The sequence below is a fragment of the Macaca thibetana genome, chromosome 7 (assembly GCF_024542745.1).
Source record: "Macaca thibetana thibetana isolate TM-01 chromosome 7, ASM2454274v1, whole genome shotgun sequence".
Lineage (NCBI taxonomy): Eukaryota > Metazoa > Chordata > Mammalia > Primates > Cercopithecidae > Macaca > Macaca thibetana.
Window position 1 is genome coordinate 133,203,387 of NC_065584.1, and position 17,023 is coordinate 133,220,409.

The window sequence follows — 17,023 nt, forward strand, 5'->3', positions numbered from 1 at the left end:
GATATCATTGCTTTGCTCCTGATTTTAGAGGGAAATGACTCAGGCCATGATTTTAAGTATAATATTAGTTAGCTGTAGTTTCTTTGTAGATTTTTTTTTAAGACAAGGTCTCACTTTATTGTCCAGGCTGGAGTGCCAGGGCACAGCTATGGCTCACTGCAGTCTTGGCCTCCCAGGCTCAAGTGATCCTCCCACCTCTGCCTCTTGAGTAGCTAGGACTACAGGTGCATACCAACACACCCAGCTAATATTTTTAAAATTTTCTGTAGAGATGGGGTTCTGCCATGCTGCCCAGGCTGGTCTCAAACTCCTGAGCTCAAGCGACTGCCTGCCTTGGCCTCCCAAAGTGTTGGGATTATGGGTGTGAACCACCAAGCATGGCCTCTGTAGATGGTCTTTATTTTTAGTTTACTAAGAATTTTTATCATAAATTGATGTTGAACTGTATCAAATGCATTTTCGGCACCAATTGATATCATGTGGTTTTTCTTCTTTAGCTTCTTAATATAGTGGATTACAGTGATTGATTTTCAAACATTGAACTAGCCTTGTATTCCTGGAATTAACCTTAATTAGTCATATTATGGTACATAATTCTTTTTATATATTGGGGAATACTCCTTGATAATATTTTGTTAATGATTTTTTATCATATTCATAGAGATTTCATCAGTAGTTTTCTTTTTTTTTTTGCTGTTTTTGTCAGTTTTGATGTCAGAGTAATTTTACCTTCAAAATATGAATAGAGAAGTATTTCCTTCACTTCAATTTTCTGGAAGCAATTGTATAGTATTAATGTTATTTCTTCAAATGATAGAATTCTCCAATGAAACATCTGAACCTGGAATTTCTTTTGGGGAGGTAATTGTGAATTCAGTTTTCATAATAGTTATAAAGTTATTCAAATGATCAACTTCAAATTGGCTAAATTGCGGTAGTTTGTACTTTTTGAGGAATTGGTCTATTTCATCTAAGTTGTTGTCAAATTTATATGTGTAGAACTGTGTGTGGCATTCCCCTATTATTCTTTTGATGTTTTCAGAGTCTGTAATGATAAATTCTCTTTCATTCACAGACTAAAACCACTTGTCCCATTAGTAAGACTATGGCAAATTACAGACAATTCATTTGGAACACTAATATGTCGATATTTAAATATTTTCCACAGATGCAGATGGTATATTTCACATATGTTTGACATAGTGATTTCATATTATAATTTTTGTCGGTCTATAATTCCAATCATAAAAGGTAACAGGGTCAGGTTTGTTACTTTTCCATATATAATTACAAGTAATAAAATGGCAAAATTAGTAGAAGGAATTGCAAGAAACATGAAGGTGGGATTAAAAGGATCTCTGTAAGATTGAAATGCATTTGAAGTTGTTCTTGAGCGAAATAACCAATGCTTCAAAATACAGCTTGAGTTTTAATAATAATAACAAGTTGACATTTTTGCTGTAATTCATTTATGGTTACCTGAAAATCTGTACTTATTTCTCTGCAAATTAGCTTTGCCTTCCTGGCTAACCCAAAGCCACTCTAATGCTTTTAGAAGCTTGACTCTCTTCAAAGTCCTCTGTGCTGGATGTACTCCATTTATTTGCCCTTCCAGATCTCCCCCTCTAGTCTTTTCCATCCCCTCTGTTCCCAGGAGGCTGACCTCCAGAACTGCATCAAGGAGCTCCCTTGCTCTCTGTCTTCAAGTTGCTTGGGCCAGTGGACAATCCCAGCAGGAAATAGGGGGAACAGAAGAATGTTGGGTTATTAATATCCCTCACTGCCTCTTAGTTGAGTCAGCAGGGCTGACTGCATTCCTCCACTACAGGGCACAGCTCCTAAAAGGCAGCTGTTGCACACAGCTCCCTCTCCAGATTCGGTTAGCTGTTCTTTCCGTTTTTCCCTTAATTGGCCCCAGGGCACTGCATTCTCCCTCCTGATTTCCCTAAACTCTGTCCACACCTTTGTAAATAGTCTCTTTATTAAACTCACCTTGAATTATCCAGTTTGATTGAATCAATGTGTTTCCCTGATACATTTTACAAATGACAGTTTCCAAATCCCAAACATCAGACATATTCTGTCAATTGTCACAAAGCAATAATCATTTATTTTTTAAAGTCATTTACAGGTATTTGTAGGCAAATGGATTTCCACTTTAAGACAGATAAAGAATGTGAGATTAAAATAGCATGCAGACATTCCTTTTATTGTTTCCTTTTGTTTTAACTGTGTCTGTGGTATTTTTAAGTACCGTATTTAACTACTATACTATTACAGTCAAATACTGATTATCCATGTGTACTGCTGACACCATTTACAGTCATTGCATCTATTTGTATCAGGAACTCTTGCTACCAAGTTAATACTCTGCTCAGCTAGACTGAGACCACAGCCCTGCTCTGTGTCGGATAAAAGTGGTTAGACTACCCATACATTTCTAATGTCTATACCCATGCTGATCCCCTTTTCAAGGACAAATGATCAAGACCTAAGGTATATGGAAAATTGGTGAAAAGTACATTAATTCTAGTTGTATAAGAGGAAACAAATCCATCTAAAAAGTTAATGGCAGTAGAAATAAAAATCATAAGTCTTTACAGTAAAATATTAGAGTATGCTTGGTTTCTAATGATTTCTATCCAAAAGAAGTTTTATTTAAAACTTAGCAAATATATCACAATCACAAAGACTAAGTTGTATCTACATAGCCAAAATGAAATGGAGTTAAGGCAATATCCAGATAACTCAAGATTTTTTAAAACAGACAAAAAACACACCAAAAAAAAAACCATTTTTCTTGCAAAGGCAAGAAAAGGACAGAAGTAGTTTTCTGCTACTCAAACCAAATCCACTTTTATCATCATTCCCTATATTATTCCAAAGTTTCAATGTTTTAGACCAAATGGTTTGGAGTCTCAATTTTGTGAATGTTGATCTCAGGTGTGCCATTCATTCTGTGAGTATGGACACAGACTATAGAAGAAAAGCTTAATTTTTTACCTTAACTGTACAGACTGGTTATCAATAACGACCTCGAACAAATGACAAACTTGCTTTGTAGAGACTTGTACTAAGTTAGGACTGAAGTAGTCCTCCAAATTCCCCTACCCCATTTAGCTCATTTTATTGCCAAGGAAACTGGAAACCAAACAGATTCAGCAACTTGCTGAAGGTAACACTGATAAGCCTCAGCGTCATGCTTTTCTGTACACCATGCTTAATCACTCTGTTAGTTTATCAGTTGGTCTACATGTGGCAAATCTTTCCAAGTGCTTCATTCAATATGTTTTTTTTTCTTTCTGCATTTTGTCTGATCATATGTATACAAGGTGCTAAGGATGTATGTAGGTGAGAAACTATGATTCAGTGTCAGCCAATCAAGAAGAAATTTTCCTATAATTTCAAATAAATTCTGTACTTTTACTAAGAATGAAACCAATTTGAATAGTAAATATGAAGAATACTGGTTTTGTTTGCCATCTTTTAAATCCAAGCACTCATGAGGTTTTTTTTGTTTTTTTGTTTTTTGTTTTGTTTTGTTTTGTTATAGCAGGAAGAGGGGAAGAATATAATGCAATCAGAAATGACTGATAGATTTGGCCTCTTCAGCTTGTCACATGCTGTATCTGAACAGTCTGAATAGCAAACACTGAGAAATGCTAGGCCAGAGAATTTGGGCCCCAATCCTTTTAACCAGCAAATGGGACGGTCCAATGAAACAGACAGCCACGTGAGTGGCTTTTGATTTGATTCCACTGACATCCACACAGTTCAAATTCAATGTCATATTTATTTTAACATTGCAGTGAAAAACGCTACTAAACAGAAAATGTAATAAAGTCAATAAGGCTCAAGAAAAATGCTTATTTTTTGTAGCAAGAAAAGCTTTTTTTTTTTTTTTTTTTTTTTGGCAAATGGTTCTGTAGTCATAGAACATGAAGATACTTAGAATTAATCTCCCAATATGAAAATGTCCCCAAATTATCAGGTTGAAAGGCACATACCACTGCCCCAGCAGTTCATTCAAGTTGTCGTTAGCATGTGAAATTTTAGTTGTGCTTTTAGCTTGTGATCAATGCAATATGGCCTTAAAAAGTGACATCCGTGCATACATATAATTTCTTTTAAAATGACCAACCCTCTTCCTCTTTTCTGATTTTCATTACTGAAGATCAATTTTTGGTAGTTCTTCATTTGATAGAGGACCTGGTCCATGATGGTCTCGGAAAGATGCACTTGACAGTTTGTGCTCTATTTTATCTACAAACAAAGTTTCAATTATCTTTGTGTCCTAATACAAAATGGGGTTTCTTGAAATATCAGTGTGATGGTGCTTCAATACTGTCATTTGTTGGAATGCAAAAGTGCTGGATTATTATCTTTTCTCACTGGTTGTTTAAGGCTTACTTCACTTCCAGAAGAGATGATTGGCAAACTGTTATCCATATGGTATCTGATAAGGTGGCCGACGTTATCAAATACATGATCCTTGGTCCTCACCTTGAAAAAGAAGTACAAATATATTTAGGTTAAATTATAGTAGTTCTCCTGAAAGATATAAACAATCAGGGGGGAAATGCCAGATATATCCCTAAAGTAGATACTTTGCTGAAGAAAAGGTCCTTTTTTTTTTTTTTTCTTTTTTTTTTGTGGAGACAGTCCCACTCTGTCGCCCAGGCTGCACTGTAGTGGCACGATCTCGACTCACTGCAACCTCCGCCTCCTGGGTTCAAGCAATTCTAGTGCCTCAGCCCGAGTAACTGGGACTACAGGCACGTGCCACCATGCCTGGCTAATTTTTTTGTATTTTAGTAGAGGTGGCGTTTCACCATGTTGCCCAGGTTAGTCTCAAACTCCTGAGCTCAAATGCCCACCTTGGCCTCCCAAAGGGCTAGGAGAAAAGGTGCTTTTAAATAGTTGACTCTGTATTCCCTGGTCAACGATTTCCTCGTTCCTCATTACCATTGTAAAGCGACCATTCCAATAGGTTAGGAAAATGGTAGGCACTTGTCACCCAATCCAAATTTGCAATCAGCCTCTTTGCAGTATTATCGCTTGGTATATTCTGTGTTACTATCTCTATGACTATTTAACTGGTTTGCATACAAGCATGAATTCCAGGATTGTAATTATCTTCTGTTAACCACAGTGCTTCCATATCACCTTGTCCCTGTCGGAAGCAGGCCTTTCTGGAGAAGTCCTACCTCCTGCCTCTCTTTGGAGGCTCAGCATTCCTGTCTTCTCCAAGAAGCCTCCTCAGACCTTTCTAATAGACATTCATGTCTCCTTCCCACAGACTTCATAGTAGCTGATTCACAGATATTTGTTGCATGGAACTTACTGTCTGTATGCCAAAGAAATTCAATTTTCTTATGGCATGCCTTCTATGGAATTCCCTTCCTAGTACCCTATGCATAGACAGAAGACGTACATTACTGTCCATTGTGGCTCCACCAGTTTGGTGGCCTGGTTATATATGTGCTCCTGTTTGGAGGGCGGCTAGTAACCATCCAGGAAAGGGAAGATATGCAACAAGGCAGCACCTTGTTATGTATTTCTGCTAGTTCTCCTACAAGGGATTCTTGGAGTTCTGTCCAGATGTTGGTTTTTGTCATATTAAAATCGTGCGTAATTACTGGAATAATTAACACAATTTGAATATGGACTATGACTTAGATAACAGTATTGTATAAATGTTAAGTTTCCTGATTTTGATCTTTGTACCATGACTGTGGAAGAGAATATCTCTGTTCTTAGGAAATACACATTCAAGGATTTACAGGAAAGGACACAATGGCACCAATTTGCTCTCCAATGGCTCCAAACCTCAAAGAGGTTTTCATCTCATTCCCATCCCATACCAGATCAGCTGACCAATCCTGCCATTCTATGTTCTTAATGCCACGTTACTCTGCCTTCTTCTTTGTATTTCTTCTGCCTCCATTTTGCCTCAGGCTTTCATTACTTTTTACCTAGAAGCCTCTAATTACTTTCTCTGTCTCTGGTCTTTCCCGTTCTCTTTAATCAATCCTGTATACAAGTGTCAAATTAATCTTTCAAGTACAGAGATTGTAAACAGGCCACTCTGACCTATGTAAAGAGGCCACTATGACCGAATGCCCCATACGCTTTAGTTTGCTAGGGGCTAGGATGGGGGAGGGAGGGTTATGCACAGAGAGTTTGAACCATTTTGAATTAAAAATAGGGAGAGTTCCTATAAAACTCTGGTTTTATGACTTATTTGAAAAAAATAAAATCTGGTCGCACTGGGCCTCTGCTCTGCATGACAGCAATTGATTGGAGCTGAGTGGTGACTGCCCCCTTACACAGGATATGTGCCTTTTTTTACTGTACCTTATGCTCGCTCTATCCCCTGCCCAGCTTTATTCACTTACAGTACTGGACTAGCCCTGCAAACACTTGTGTTTGTAACCTCACCCACACAAGATTTTTTCCTTGTGGTAAGAAACATATAACATGAGATCTGTTATACATGTATTTAACAGATATATATGTATATGTATTTATAATATAATTCAATTAGTCAAGGATTCATTTTATTTATTTATTTATTTTTGAGACGAGTCTTGCTCTGTTGCCCAGGAGGCTGGAGTGCAGTGGCACCATCTTGGCTCACCGCAAGCTCCGCCTCCCGGGTTCACGCCATTCTCCTGCCTCAGCCTCCCGAGTAGCTGGGACTACAGACGCCCGCCACCTCGCCCAGCTACTTTTTTGTATTTTTAGTAGAGATGGGGTTTCACCGTGTTAGCCAGGATGGTCTCAATCTCCAGACCTTGTGATCCTCCTGCCTCGGCCTCCCAAAGTGCTGGGATTACAGGTGTGAGCCACCGCGACTGGCCAATATATATGTTATATAACAGTTAACAAGACTGTACACTTAACAGATTTTTAAGTGTACAGTACAGTCTTGTTAACTGTTAAGTACAATGTGATACAGCAGATCTCTGGAACTTTTTCATCTTGCATGAATGACTGAAACTTTTACCCATCAAACAGCAACTACCCATTTCCTTGAGAACATAATAGCATGGGACAGGATTGCCTTCTTTTCTATGGTTGTTCTATAGTGTTCCACTGTATGGATATACTATATTTTCTTTATCCATTAGTTCTTTGGTGGATCTTTGTTTTCACCTCTTGACTATTGTGAATAATGCTGCAATAAACATGGGAGTGCAAATATCTTTTCAAGATCCTGCTTTCGGTTATTTTGTATAATTACCCAGAAGTGAGGTTGCTAGATCATATGGTAGTTTTATTTTTAATTTTTTGAGAAACCTCCAAACTGTGTTCCATAGAGGCTGCACAATTTTACACACCCACCAATAGTGCACGGGGGCTCCAATTCTTCACATCCTTGCAAACACCTGTTATCTTCTTCCTCTTTTTTTAAAATAATGGCCATCTTAACAAGTGTGAGGTATTATCTCACTGTGGTTTTGATTTGCATTTTCCTGATGATTAATGATGTTGAGCATGTTTTCATATACCCGTTGGTCATTTTTTGGTCTTTTTGGAGAAATCTCTATTCATTCAAGTCCTTTGCCTATGTTTTAATTGGTTGCTTTTATTTTTTTGCTATCGAGTTGTAGGCGTTCCTTACATATTTTGGATATTAACTCCTTATCAGATACATTGTTTGCAAATAGTTTCTCTCATTCTGTAGGTTGCCTTTTCACTAAGCTGACTGTTTTCTTTGCTGTGCAGAAGCTTTTTAGTTTAATGTAATGCCACTTCTCCAGGGTCCCTTTTATTGCCTGTGGAAATACCACTTTTCCTTCTGCCTCTAGTTTCATTCCACTGATATTCGGCATGATGTCAGCCTCTTAAATTTGTCAAGATTTGTCTTGTTATCTAACATGATCTATTCTGGAGAATGTTTTGTGTGTACTTAAGAAGAATATGTATTGTGTTGCTGTTGGATGGAATGTTCTGTATATGTATGTTACATCTATAGTGTTGTTCAAGTTCTTTTTTTCCTCATTGATCTGTCTGGTGGTCTATCCATTATAGAAAGTGGGGTGTTTAATCTCCCTACTATTAATGTTTTGCTATCTATTTCCCCCTTTAGTTCTGTCAATGTTTGCTTCATATACTTGGGTACATTGATGTGCATATATATTTATAATTATTATATCTTCCTGAAGAATTGATCCTTTTAACATTATATCATGTCCTTCTTGGTCTCTTTTGACATTTTGACTTAAAGTTTATTTTGTTTGATATAAGTATGACCACTCCTGCCCTCTTTTGGTTATCATTTTCATGAAATATCTTTTTCTAAACTTTCACTTTCAACCTACGTGTGTCCTTAAATCTAAAGTGAGTCCTTGCCAGGCGTGGTGGCTCATGCCTATAATCCCAACACTTTGGGAGGCCAAGGCAGGTGGATCACCTGAGGTCAGGAGTTTGAGACCAGACTAGCAGACATGGTGAAACTTCGTCTCCATTAAAAATATATAAATTAGCTGGGCATGGTGGCAAACCCCTCTTGTCCCAGCTACTCGGGAGGCTGAGGCAGGAGAATCACTTGAACCCAGGAGGCGGAGGTTGTAGTGAGCTGAGATTGTGCCACTGCACTCCAGCCTGGGCTATACAGCAAGACTCCATCTCAAAAAAAATAAATAAATAAAATAAAATAAAGTGAGTTTCTTATAGATAGCATGTAGTTGGATCTGGTTGTTTTTTTTTTTAAATCAATTCAGTCACTCTATGCTTTTTGATTACAGAATTTAATATATTTACATTTAAAGTAGTTAATACTAGAGAAGAATTATTACCATTATATTAATTGTTTTCTGAATTAAAGCTCTTTTTGGTCCTGTTTTTCCTTTCTTGCTGTCTTCCTTTGTGTTTCATTGATTTTTCATAGTGAGTAGGCTTTAATTCCTTTATCATTTTGTTTTGTGTATCTTCTAGAAGTATTTTCTGTGTGGTTACCATGGGGCTGACATAAAACGTAGCTATAACAATCTATTTTAAACTGATAATAACTTAACTTAAATCACATACAAATACTCTACACTGTTATTTCTCCACACACAATTTTATGTTATTGATGTCACCAATTACGTTTTTAAAGTTCGTGTATTCATTAATGTATTTTATAGTTATATAGTTATTGCTGCATAATAACATTTTGGTTAACAACAGACTGCATATACAATGGTGATCCCATAAGATTATAATGAAGCTGAAAAATTCCTGTTGCCTAATGGCAATTGTCCTAAAGAATTGACTAATGAGTTGTTGGAACTGAAACAGGAAGGCATAGCTGAAGAGGAGGCAAAAGGAAAGGAAAGTGCAGGCAAAGAAAAAGAAGAAGAATCCCCTCAAAAATTAACAATAAAGAGTTTAGCAGAAGCTTTTTCAGACCTTAACAAGTTTCTTGAAAAGACTAAAAACATGGACCCCCAACACCAAAAGGTTTCCATTAATAGAAAAGAATGCTCATGATGCATTATCTGCATACGAGCAAATCTATGATGAAAAAAGAAACAAAACAAGCAAACTGCCATGGTCATATTTCTGAAAACAGTGACACTTTCTCAAGAGACTCAGGCAGGTCCTTTAGGAGATATTCTAGAATAAGGCATTGTTATCATAGGAGATGACAACTCCATGCAAGTTATTGCCCCTTGAAGACTGTGGAATAAAATGTGGAGATAGAAGACAGTGATATTGATGATCCTGCCCCTGTCTAGCGCTAGCCTAATGTCTGTGTTTCTGTCTATATTTTTAACAACAAAAAAGTTTAAAAGTAAAAAATATAAATAAAAAAATTTAAAATAGGGAAAACCATATAGAATAAGGATATAAAGAAAAATATTTTTGTACAGCCGTATAACCTATATTTTAAGCTAAGTGTTATTACAAAAAAGTCAAAAGATTAAAGTAATTTAAATGTTTACATGTTTACAAAGTAAAAAAATTACAGTAAACTCAAGTTAATTTATTATTGAAGAAAGAAAATTTTAAAAAATAAACTTAGTGTGTTCTAAGTGTATAGTATTTATAAAGTGTGCAGTAGTGTGCAGTAATGTCCTAGGTCTCTACATTCGCTCACCACTCACTCACTGGCTCACCTGGAGCAATTTCCAGTCCTGCAAGCTTCATTCACAGTAAATGTTCTATATAGGTGTGACATTTCAAATCTTTTATATCCTATTTCACTGCACCTTTTCTATGTTTACATACACAAATATTTACCATTGTGTTACAATTGTCTACAGTATTCAGTACACTAACATGCTGTACAGGTTTGCAACCTACAAGCAAAAGGCTATACCATATAGCCTATGTGTTAGTAGGCTATACTATCTAGGTTTGTGTACATATATTCAAAACTGTTTGCACAATGAAAAAACCATCTAGAAATGTATTTCTCATAACATTTCCCAATTGTTAAGTGATACACAACTTATTTTTCATACTTTTGTCTTTTAACTTCTATAACCAGAATTATTTACACACTGCCATTACAATATTACAGTATTCTGTATTTTTCTATATATTTACCTTTACCAGCAAGCTTTGTACTTTCATATACTTTCATGTTACTGTTTAGTATCCTTTTGTTTCAACTTGAAGGACTTTAGCATTTCTTGTAAGGCAGATCTAGTAGTAACAAACTCCTCATCTTTTGTTTATCTCAGAAAGTCTGTATTTCTCCTTTATTTTTAAAGGATGGTTTTGGCCAGGCATGGTGGCTCATGCCTATAATCCCAGCACTTTGGGAGGCTGAGGCAGGTGGATAACCTGAGGTCTGGAGTTCAAGACCAGCCTGGCCAACATGACAAAACCCCGTCTCTACTCAAAATACAAAAAATTAGCCAGGTGTGGTGGCGGGCACCTGTAATCCCAGCTACTTGGGAGGCTGAGGCAGGAGAATCGCTTGAACCTGGGAGGTAGAGGTTGCAGTGAACCAAGATGGTGCCATTGCACTCCAGCCTGGGTGACAAGAGTGAAACTGGTCTCAAAAGAAGGAAAAAAAAAAAAAAAAAAAGAAAGGATGAGTAGTCTTGGTTAGCAGTTCTTTTTCTTTTAGCATTTTGAATACATTGAACCCACTGATAGTCTTATGGGGGTTATGATAAATGTGCTGATAGTCTTATGGAGGCTCTCTGGTACATAATGAGTCTCTTGCTGCTTTCAAAATTCTCTGTTTTTGACAATTTGATTGTAATGTGTCATGATGTGAATGTCTTTGGGTTCCTCATAGTTGGAGTCCATTGGTCTTCTTGAATCTGATGTTCATTTTCATCCCTTACTTGGGAAGATTTCAGACGTTATTTCTTTAAATAAGCTTTCTGCCCCCTTTTCCTCTCCTTCTTCTCCTTCACTCTCTTCTCCTTTTTGAAATCCAATAATGCATAAATTGGTCTGCTTGATAGTATATCATAAATCCCTTAGGCTTTCTTCACTTTTTAAAATTTTGCTGTTGTTGTTGTTGTTCCTTTTTCTGAAGAATTTCCAATGACTTCTCTTTGAGTTTGCTTTTTTTCTTCTGCTTAATCAAGTCTGCTGTTGAACCCCTCTAGTGAGTTTTTCAGTTCAGTTACTGTATTCTTCAGGTCCAAAATTTCTGTCTGCCTCTTTTTTATATTTTCTTTCCCTCTGTTGATATTCTGACTTTGTTCATGGATGGTATTATTGAGCTCATACAGCATCTTTACCACACTTATTTTGAATTCTTTGTCAGTTAATTCATATGCCTCTGTTTCTTTAGGATCTGTTTCTATAGATTTATTTTGTTTGTTTGTTTGGGCCACCTCTCTTTTTCCTTACAAACTGGCATCATACAAGGGAAGAATCACACCAACCAGCCCAAATAGAGGTCCTGGGGGTCTCTAAAATCTTCTGTGGGAGGATGTGACTTTTCTGGGCCTGTGTGTTCAATTTTTCAATTACAGAAGTTTGCCAGTTTTTCAGGAACTTGTAATCTCTTGCTCCTTCTGATGTCTGTGGCACTGCAAGTTCTCTGGTTCTATAGCAGCAAGCCACCCCACTTTCCCTGTTCTCCGTGGTCACAGGCATCCAAGGTATGCCAGCTTCCTTTCAGTGCCCCAAGCGGCAGGACAGATAACTGGTTCATCAGGCATCCCTCCAAAAAGTTGGAATTCTGGACATACTTCACTCCCCTCCCTCCCTTCTGAAGGAGAACCTTCAAGTTGTGTACTTTCTCCTATTTCTAGTGAGGAGTGCCAGCTGCAGCAAGCTACCCTGTGCTCTTCTTTGTTCTCAGTGGCTCCTGGCATCCAAAATATGGCAGTACCATGAGCACTCTATGTGAAGTGAGACAGAAAGCAGTCCCTCAGGCAACCCACTGAAAAGCCAGAACATGGCATGCAAGCTCTACTCTTCTCTTTCCCCCATTCCCCCAAGGGAGAGGTCATGAGACATGGAATTCCTTCCTGACACTGAGCTATGCTGATGTGGGGAAGGAGTTGATGCAGATAAAGTGAAATTGTTCTTCTTACCTGTTTCAACATGACTGTTTTCAGCTCTATGCTCACCTGAGGTACTACAACTTTTGAAGTGAATTCTGTGGCTCTCATAAAGGTATTTTGGTCGATATAGGTTTGTTAATTCTTTGTTTCTGTTGGGGGAATGAGGGCTGGGACTTCCTATTCTGCCATCTTGCTGATGTCACCACTCACATGGGCTTTGATTGCATCATTTGTCTCAAAACTGCCAATGTCTCCCCACTGCCTGGCAAATTAGGCATTTCTGTCCCATATGGATGGCTCTAATGTACCTTTCCCAGGATAATTTTCTGTCTACAGGCATCCTTTGCTACTGTCATTCATCTTCTCTTGGCTTAATACCATTCTATGACTCTGTCTGCACCTATGGTTCCCTCCCTATACTCCAAATGTCCCTCTTTTGAAATCTTGCCTTCTTTCAAGGTTTGCTTTACATGATGGACCCTATAAGGAGCCTTCTCAGTTTGCCTCAACCAGAACGATCTCTCTGTTCTGAGAAACACCATAATGCTTTGGTTGAACCGTTCTTATCTCATTCAGCTTTACATTATAATTATTTAAGCACCTGTTTTATGAAATTATCAGCACTCTGAGAGCAAGGACTATGTATGTGATACTGAACAACAGTCAGTTGCAAATTCCTTTACTTCAATATAGCAGGTATTCATTTAATTCATTGAATTGAACTGAAAAGGGCAGAAAGAGTCTGTCCTCTGCTTGATACTCCAGGGTGGCCTCCTACTCTAACCCCTCCACTACCCTCTAGTTAGCATGTCCTGCTCCAACTGGAAGGTTCCAGAAAAAGCAAACACTTAGCCTTGAGCACTATTCAATACCAGGTTTTGGAAATGATTCAGGTTATGCTTAATAGAACAACATCCTGTGAAACCTCTAATGAGAAGTCAATGATACCTTGCCTTCAGGATCCACCAGAAGAAGATGTTTTGCTTGGCCTCCCTGTAGTCCACTCAGCACATATTGGCCGGGGGAGGTTGCACTCTCTCGAACCAAAAAGTCCCCATCCTTTACCAAGAGGCTCTCTGCCGCCTTCCTGCTCAGCTTGCCATGATAGCATTCTTCACTCCACAGCTGCTGCTTAATGTGTGGCAAAGAATGTGAGCTGGCAGGCTGGGCTGTGGCACCCGGCTGAACAGTTTCTGGTGCCTCTGAAGTCAGAACACAAAGAGAGACATCATCGAGTTACCGCTTCATCCATCCATTCATTCATTTATTCACTCAGCAAATATAACCTGAGGTCCTACTGTGTGCCAGGCATTGCTTAAATAATACTGCTTGGGGAAGAAATGAGATTTTTGTTTTCAGAACTCCCAACAGGCTTTAATTTAATGGTAGATCCAAACATTGCCTTTGGCTTCTGTTACCAGGGAAGCCTTGCCCAGGTGCAGGAGTTTTTCTTTCAGATGGGAAATGGAACAGACCCATGAGAACTGCTTTTATAACTGCAGAGAGAGGCTCTTTATGTCCCAGGGGTTGCATGTTAAAGAGAAAAAAGCTTATGCTGTACCTGGATTACAAATAATTTCTACAACGTTTCCAAACGCTTTGAAAATAGCTATAATAACTTTAGACCATCCCCACTTTTTAGCATTTAGCTCTTGTCCCCCCTTTTTAAAACTGAATTACTAATGTGTGTCTAGTCATTCTTCTGACCCAAAACTTCAAAACTTTGCTAAACCTCACAGCATTCCTACTGAAGGACCACTTTGTTGTTTGTATCATTCACCTGCCTGGACAAAGAGAGTTGATGAGGTAAAAGAAGACAAATCATCAGGGAGGAATAACCCAAGGCAGCTCCCCAAGGCACTGCCTACTAAGTGTTGTCCAGAGTTGAGAGCACTGGGGATGGGAAGGGACCTCCAATTAGCAGTTTATAGTACTATCCACACTCATAATAGTGGTAATAGTTACTGCGTAGTTCTCATTTATCAAGTATGATAGAAACTGCTAAATGCTTTACATACATTATGTTGTTTAACTCTCACAATTAGACAGGCAAGGAAATGAATCTTTAGAAAGGGTGGCCGGACAAGATGGCTCATGCCTGTTATCCCAGCACTTTGGGAGGCCGAGGCAGGTGGATTACCTGAGCTCAGGAGTTCGAGACCAGCCTGGGAAACATGGTGAAACCCGGTCTCTACAAAAAATACAAAAAAAAAAAAAAAAAAAAAAAAAAAAGCCAGCCAGGCATAGTGGCACATGCCTGTAGTCCCGGCTACCTGGGGGGCCGAGGCAAGAGAATCGCTTGAACCAGGGAGGCAGAGGTTGCAATGAGCCGAGATCGCACCACTGCACTCCATCCTGGGCGACAGTGAGACCGTGCCTCAAACAAACAAAAAGGAAGGTTCAGGGACTTAAATTTACACTGCTAATAGTTGTAGATCTGAAATTTGAAACAAGGTCATCTGACTCCAAAGCCTAGATTCTTAATTACTAAACTCTAAGGCCCTTGCCTTGGATGTGAAAATCTTTCTTTTAGTAGAATCTAGCCACTTTACTTCAGTAGTATCCACAAAGATCCCTTATTTGGGTCAGCCTTCAGCATCTCCAAAAGTAATAACGTAAAACTCTTATGTCTGAAACCAGGTTCTTATGTCTGAAACTTGCGTGTTTAATAAGGCAAATTTACCAGGAAAATAATCATAGAAACTAGATTTTGTTTTGTTTTGTTTTGTTTTTAAACGCAAAGAGTCTTTTAAATAGAAACCAGTCTTTATCTTCATAAACTCAAAGAAGTGTTTATATGTCCTTAGGTAAGGGTCTTGCAAATGAGAAATTCTCTTGACTATGAGTTTGTATGACTACAATTTACACATGATCATCCCATGAAGTCACTGGTGTAGGCAACCAGTGTCCTGTAGTCGTAATTCAATTCTATCAATACATTACAGTTTTGTCTCTACTTGAGGGCTTCTTTCTGCACACAGTTATAATGCAGTATTCACAAACAGATCTTTTAAAAAGTATCATTCATCTAAATCTAATGGCTGGAAACATTCTCTTCTACAATCAAATCTTTCTATTGTTGCCAGAAATAGCCTGACAAAATGTATGCAGATTTGATGAATAATACTTGTAACTGGCCTTAGTGCTGCCTGCTTTCAGGCACAATGGATAACTTCTAATGAGTCGCTATATGTGTGTTTGTGTGTGTGAAAAAGCGTGTGAGTGTGGGAGGAATGCATGCACACATTGTGTGTGGGTATACACATCTTAATGCGTGATGGCTTTGGTTTATTCTGAGATTATGGTGAAGAGCTTTTGGACAAAGACAAAACAATAGAAAAACAGACATTATATCATCTTGAAAAGAGGCAACGGATCATGGGCCAACCAGAGGAAATGGACAATGTTTTCCTAACAGTTTCCCAAATTAGCAGAAGGACAAGGTGCTCCACTGGGAGATTTCAATCATCCAAACATTTGCGGAAAATCTGATTCTGCCAGAATAGGTGACAATTTGTTTACTTTGTTTAATTTTAAAAGTTACACATACTAGCTTTTTAAAATCTAGCAAAGAGAAAAACAAATAAAATTAATTACCTATGGTCTCATCACTAAATAAAACTGCTCTTAACACTGTGGTACATTATCCATTATCTTGCTCCTTTTCTAATGCATAAGTTGACATTGACAATAATACTTATAATCTAAATATGGTTATTTATATATAATTTATGCATAATATTTAATAAATTGTTGAATTGATATAATCATATTTTCTCAGAAGGAGTAGTGAAGGTTAAGGAAGTAATAAGGAAGGCCAATCTAGATTTAACTGAAACCATAAAAAAGTGATAGGAATTATGAAAGAAAGTAAATCATATCATCTTGGAGTTCCCATTGGCACTTAAAGACATATTTTTCACAATCAGACCTTAAAGAAAGCACAGTATAGATATGGCTATCCACATCCAAATGGATCTAACGGGCAAAACCTCTAAAAGGGAAAATATGGTTTAAGGAAGAGAAAAAAATCTAACATGCAAAATCTGGATTAAATAATTGAAAGTAATCTCAATGAGAAAGAAAGGATGAGACATTTAAAGAAACCAATATGAACTGTAAAGATGGCACACTGATGAATCCCATTTTTAAAAAGCACCTGTAAAACAATTTTTATAGTATTAATTATTATTTTAGCAAAGCACTGGAAAAATTGGTATGTCCTTCAATAAGGTACTGATTACGTAAATCATGATGCACTCATACAATACTATAGAGCAATTTAAAATAGTGAAGATCGTGTGCTTATATAGACAAATTTCTAAAATAGAGAGTAAAATAAGGAGGTATACAAGGGGATTATTATAACTGAGAGCTGAAACAAGAAAGTGGAATGTTGTCTTGTTTGACATCAGCTGAGAATGTGCATATTGGGTGACTGAAAATTTTTGTTGCTCCGTGCATGGCCACACATGACACAAAAGGACTATGAGTATTGATTTCGGAGTTACAACTAAATTTTAGCAAGTAATCTAATTCTCGAATATGGA

At 37.7% G+C, this 17,023-nt stretch overlaps 1 protein-coding gene across 1 annotated transcript in view; it reads right to left on the reverse strand.

Moving 5' to 3' along the window:
• Nucleotides 1-2,087: 2,087 nt before the first annotated feature.
• The window catches only part of SHC4 (SHC adaptor protein 4), a 142,747-nt gene continuing 127,811 nt past the window's right edge, over nucleotides 2,088-17,023 (reverse strand). The window contains exons 11-12 of the mRNA XM_050797168.1: nucleotides 13,422-13,675; nucleotides 2,088-4,503 (exon numbers count right to left, since the gene is read on the reverse strand). Of these exons, the coding sequence (XP_050653125.1) occupies nucleotides 4,348-4,503; nucleotides 13,422-13,675 (410 nt within the window). The 3' untranslated portion in view covers nucleotides 2,088-4,347. The remainder of the gene's footprint in view (nucleotides 4,504-13,421; nucleotides 13,676-17,023) is intronic.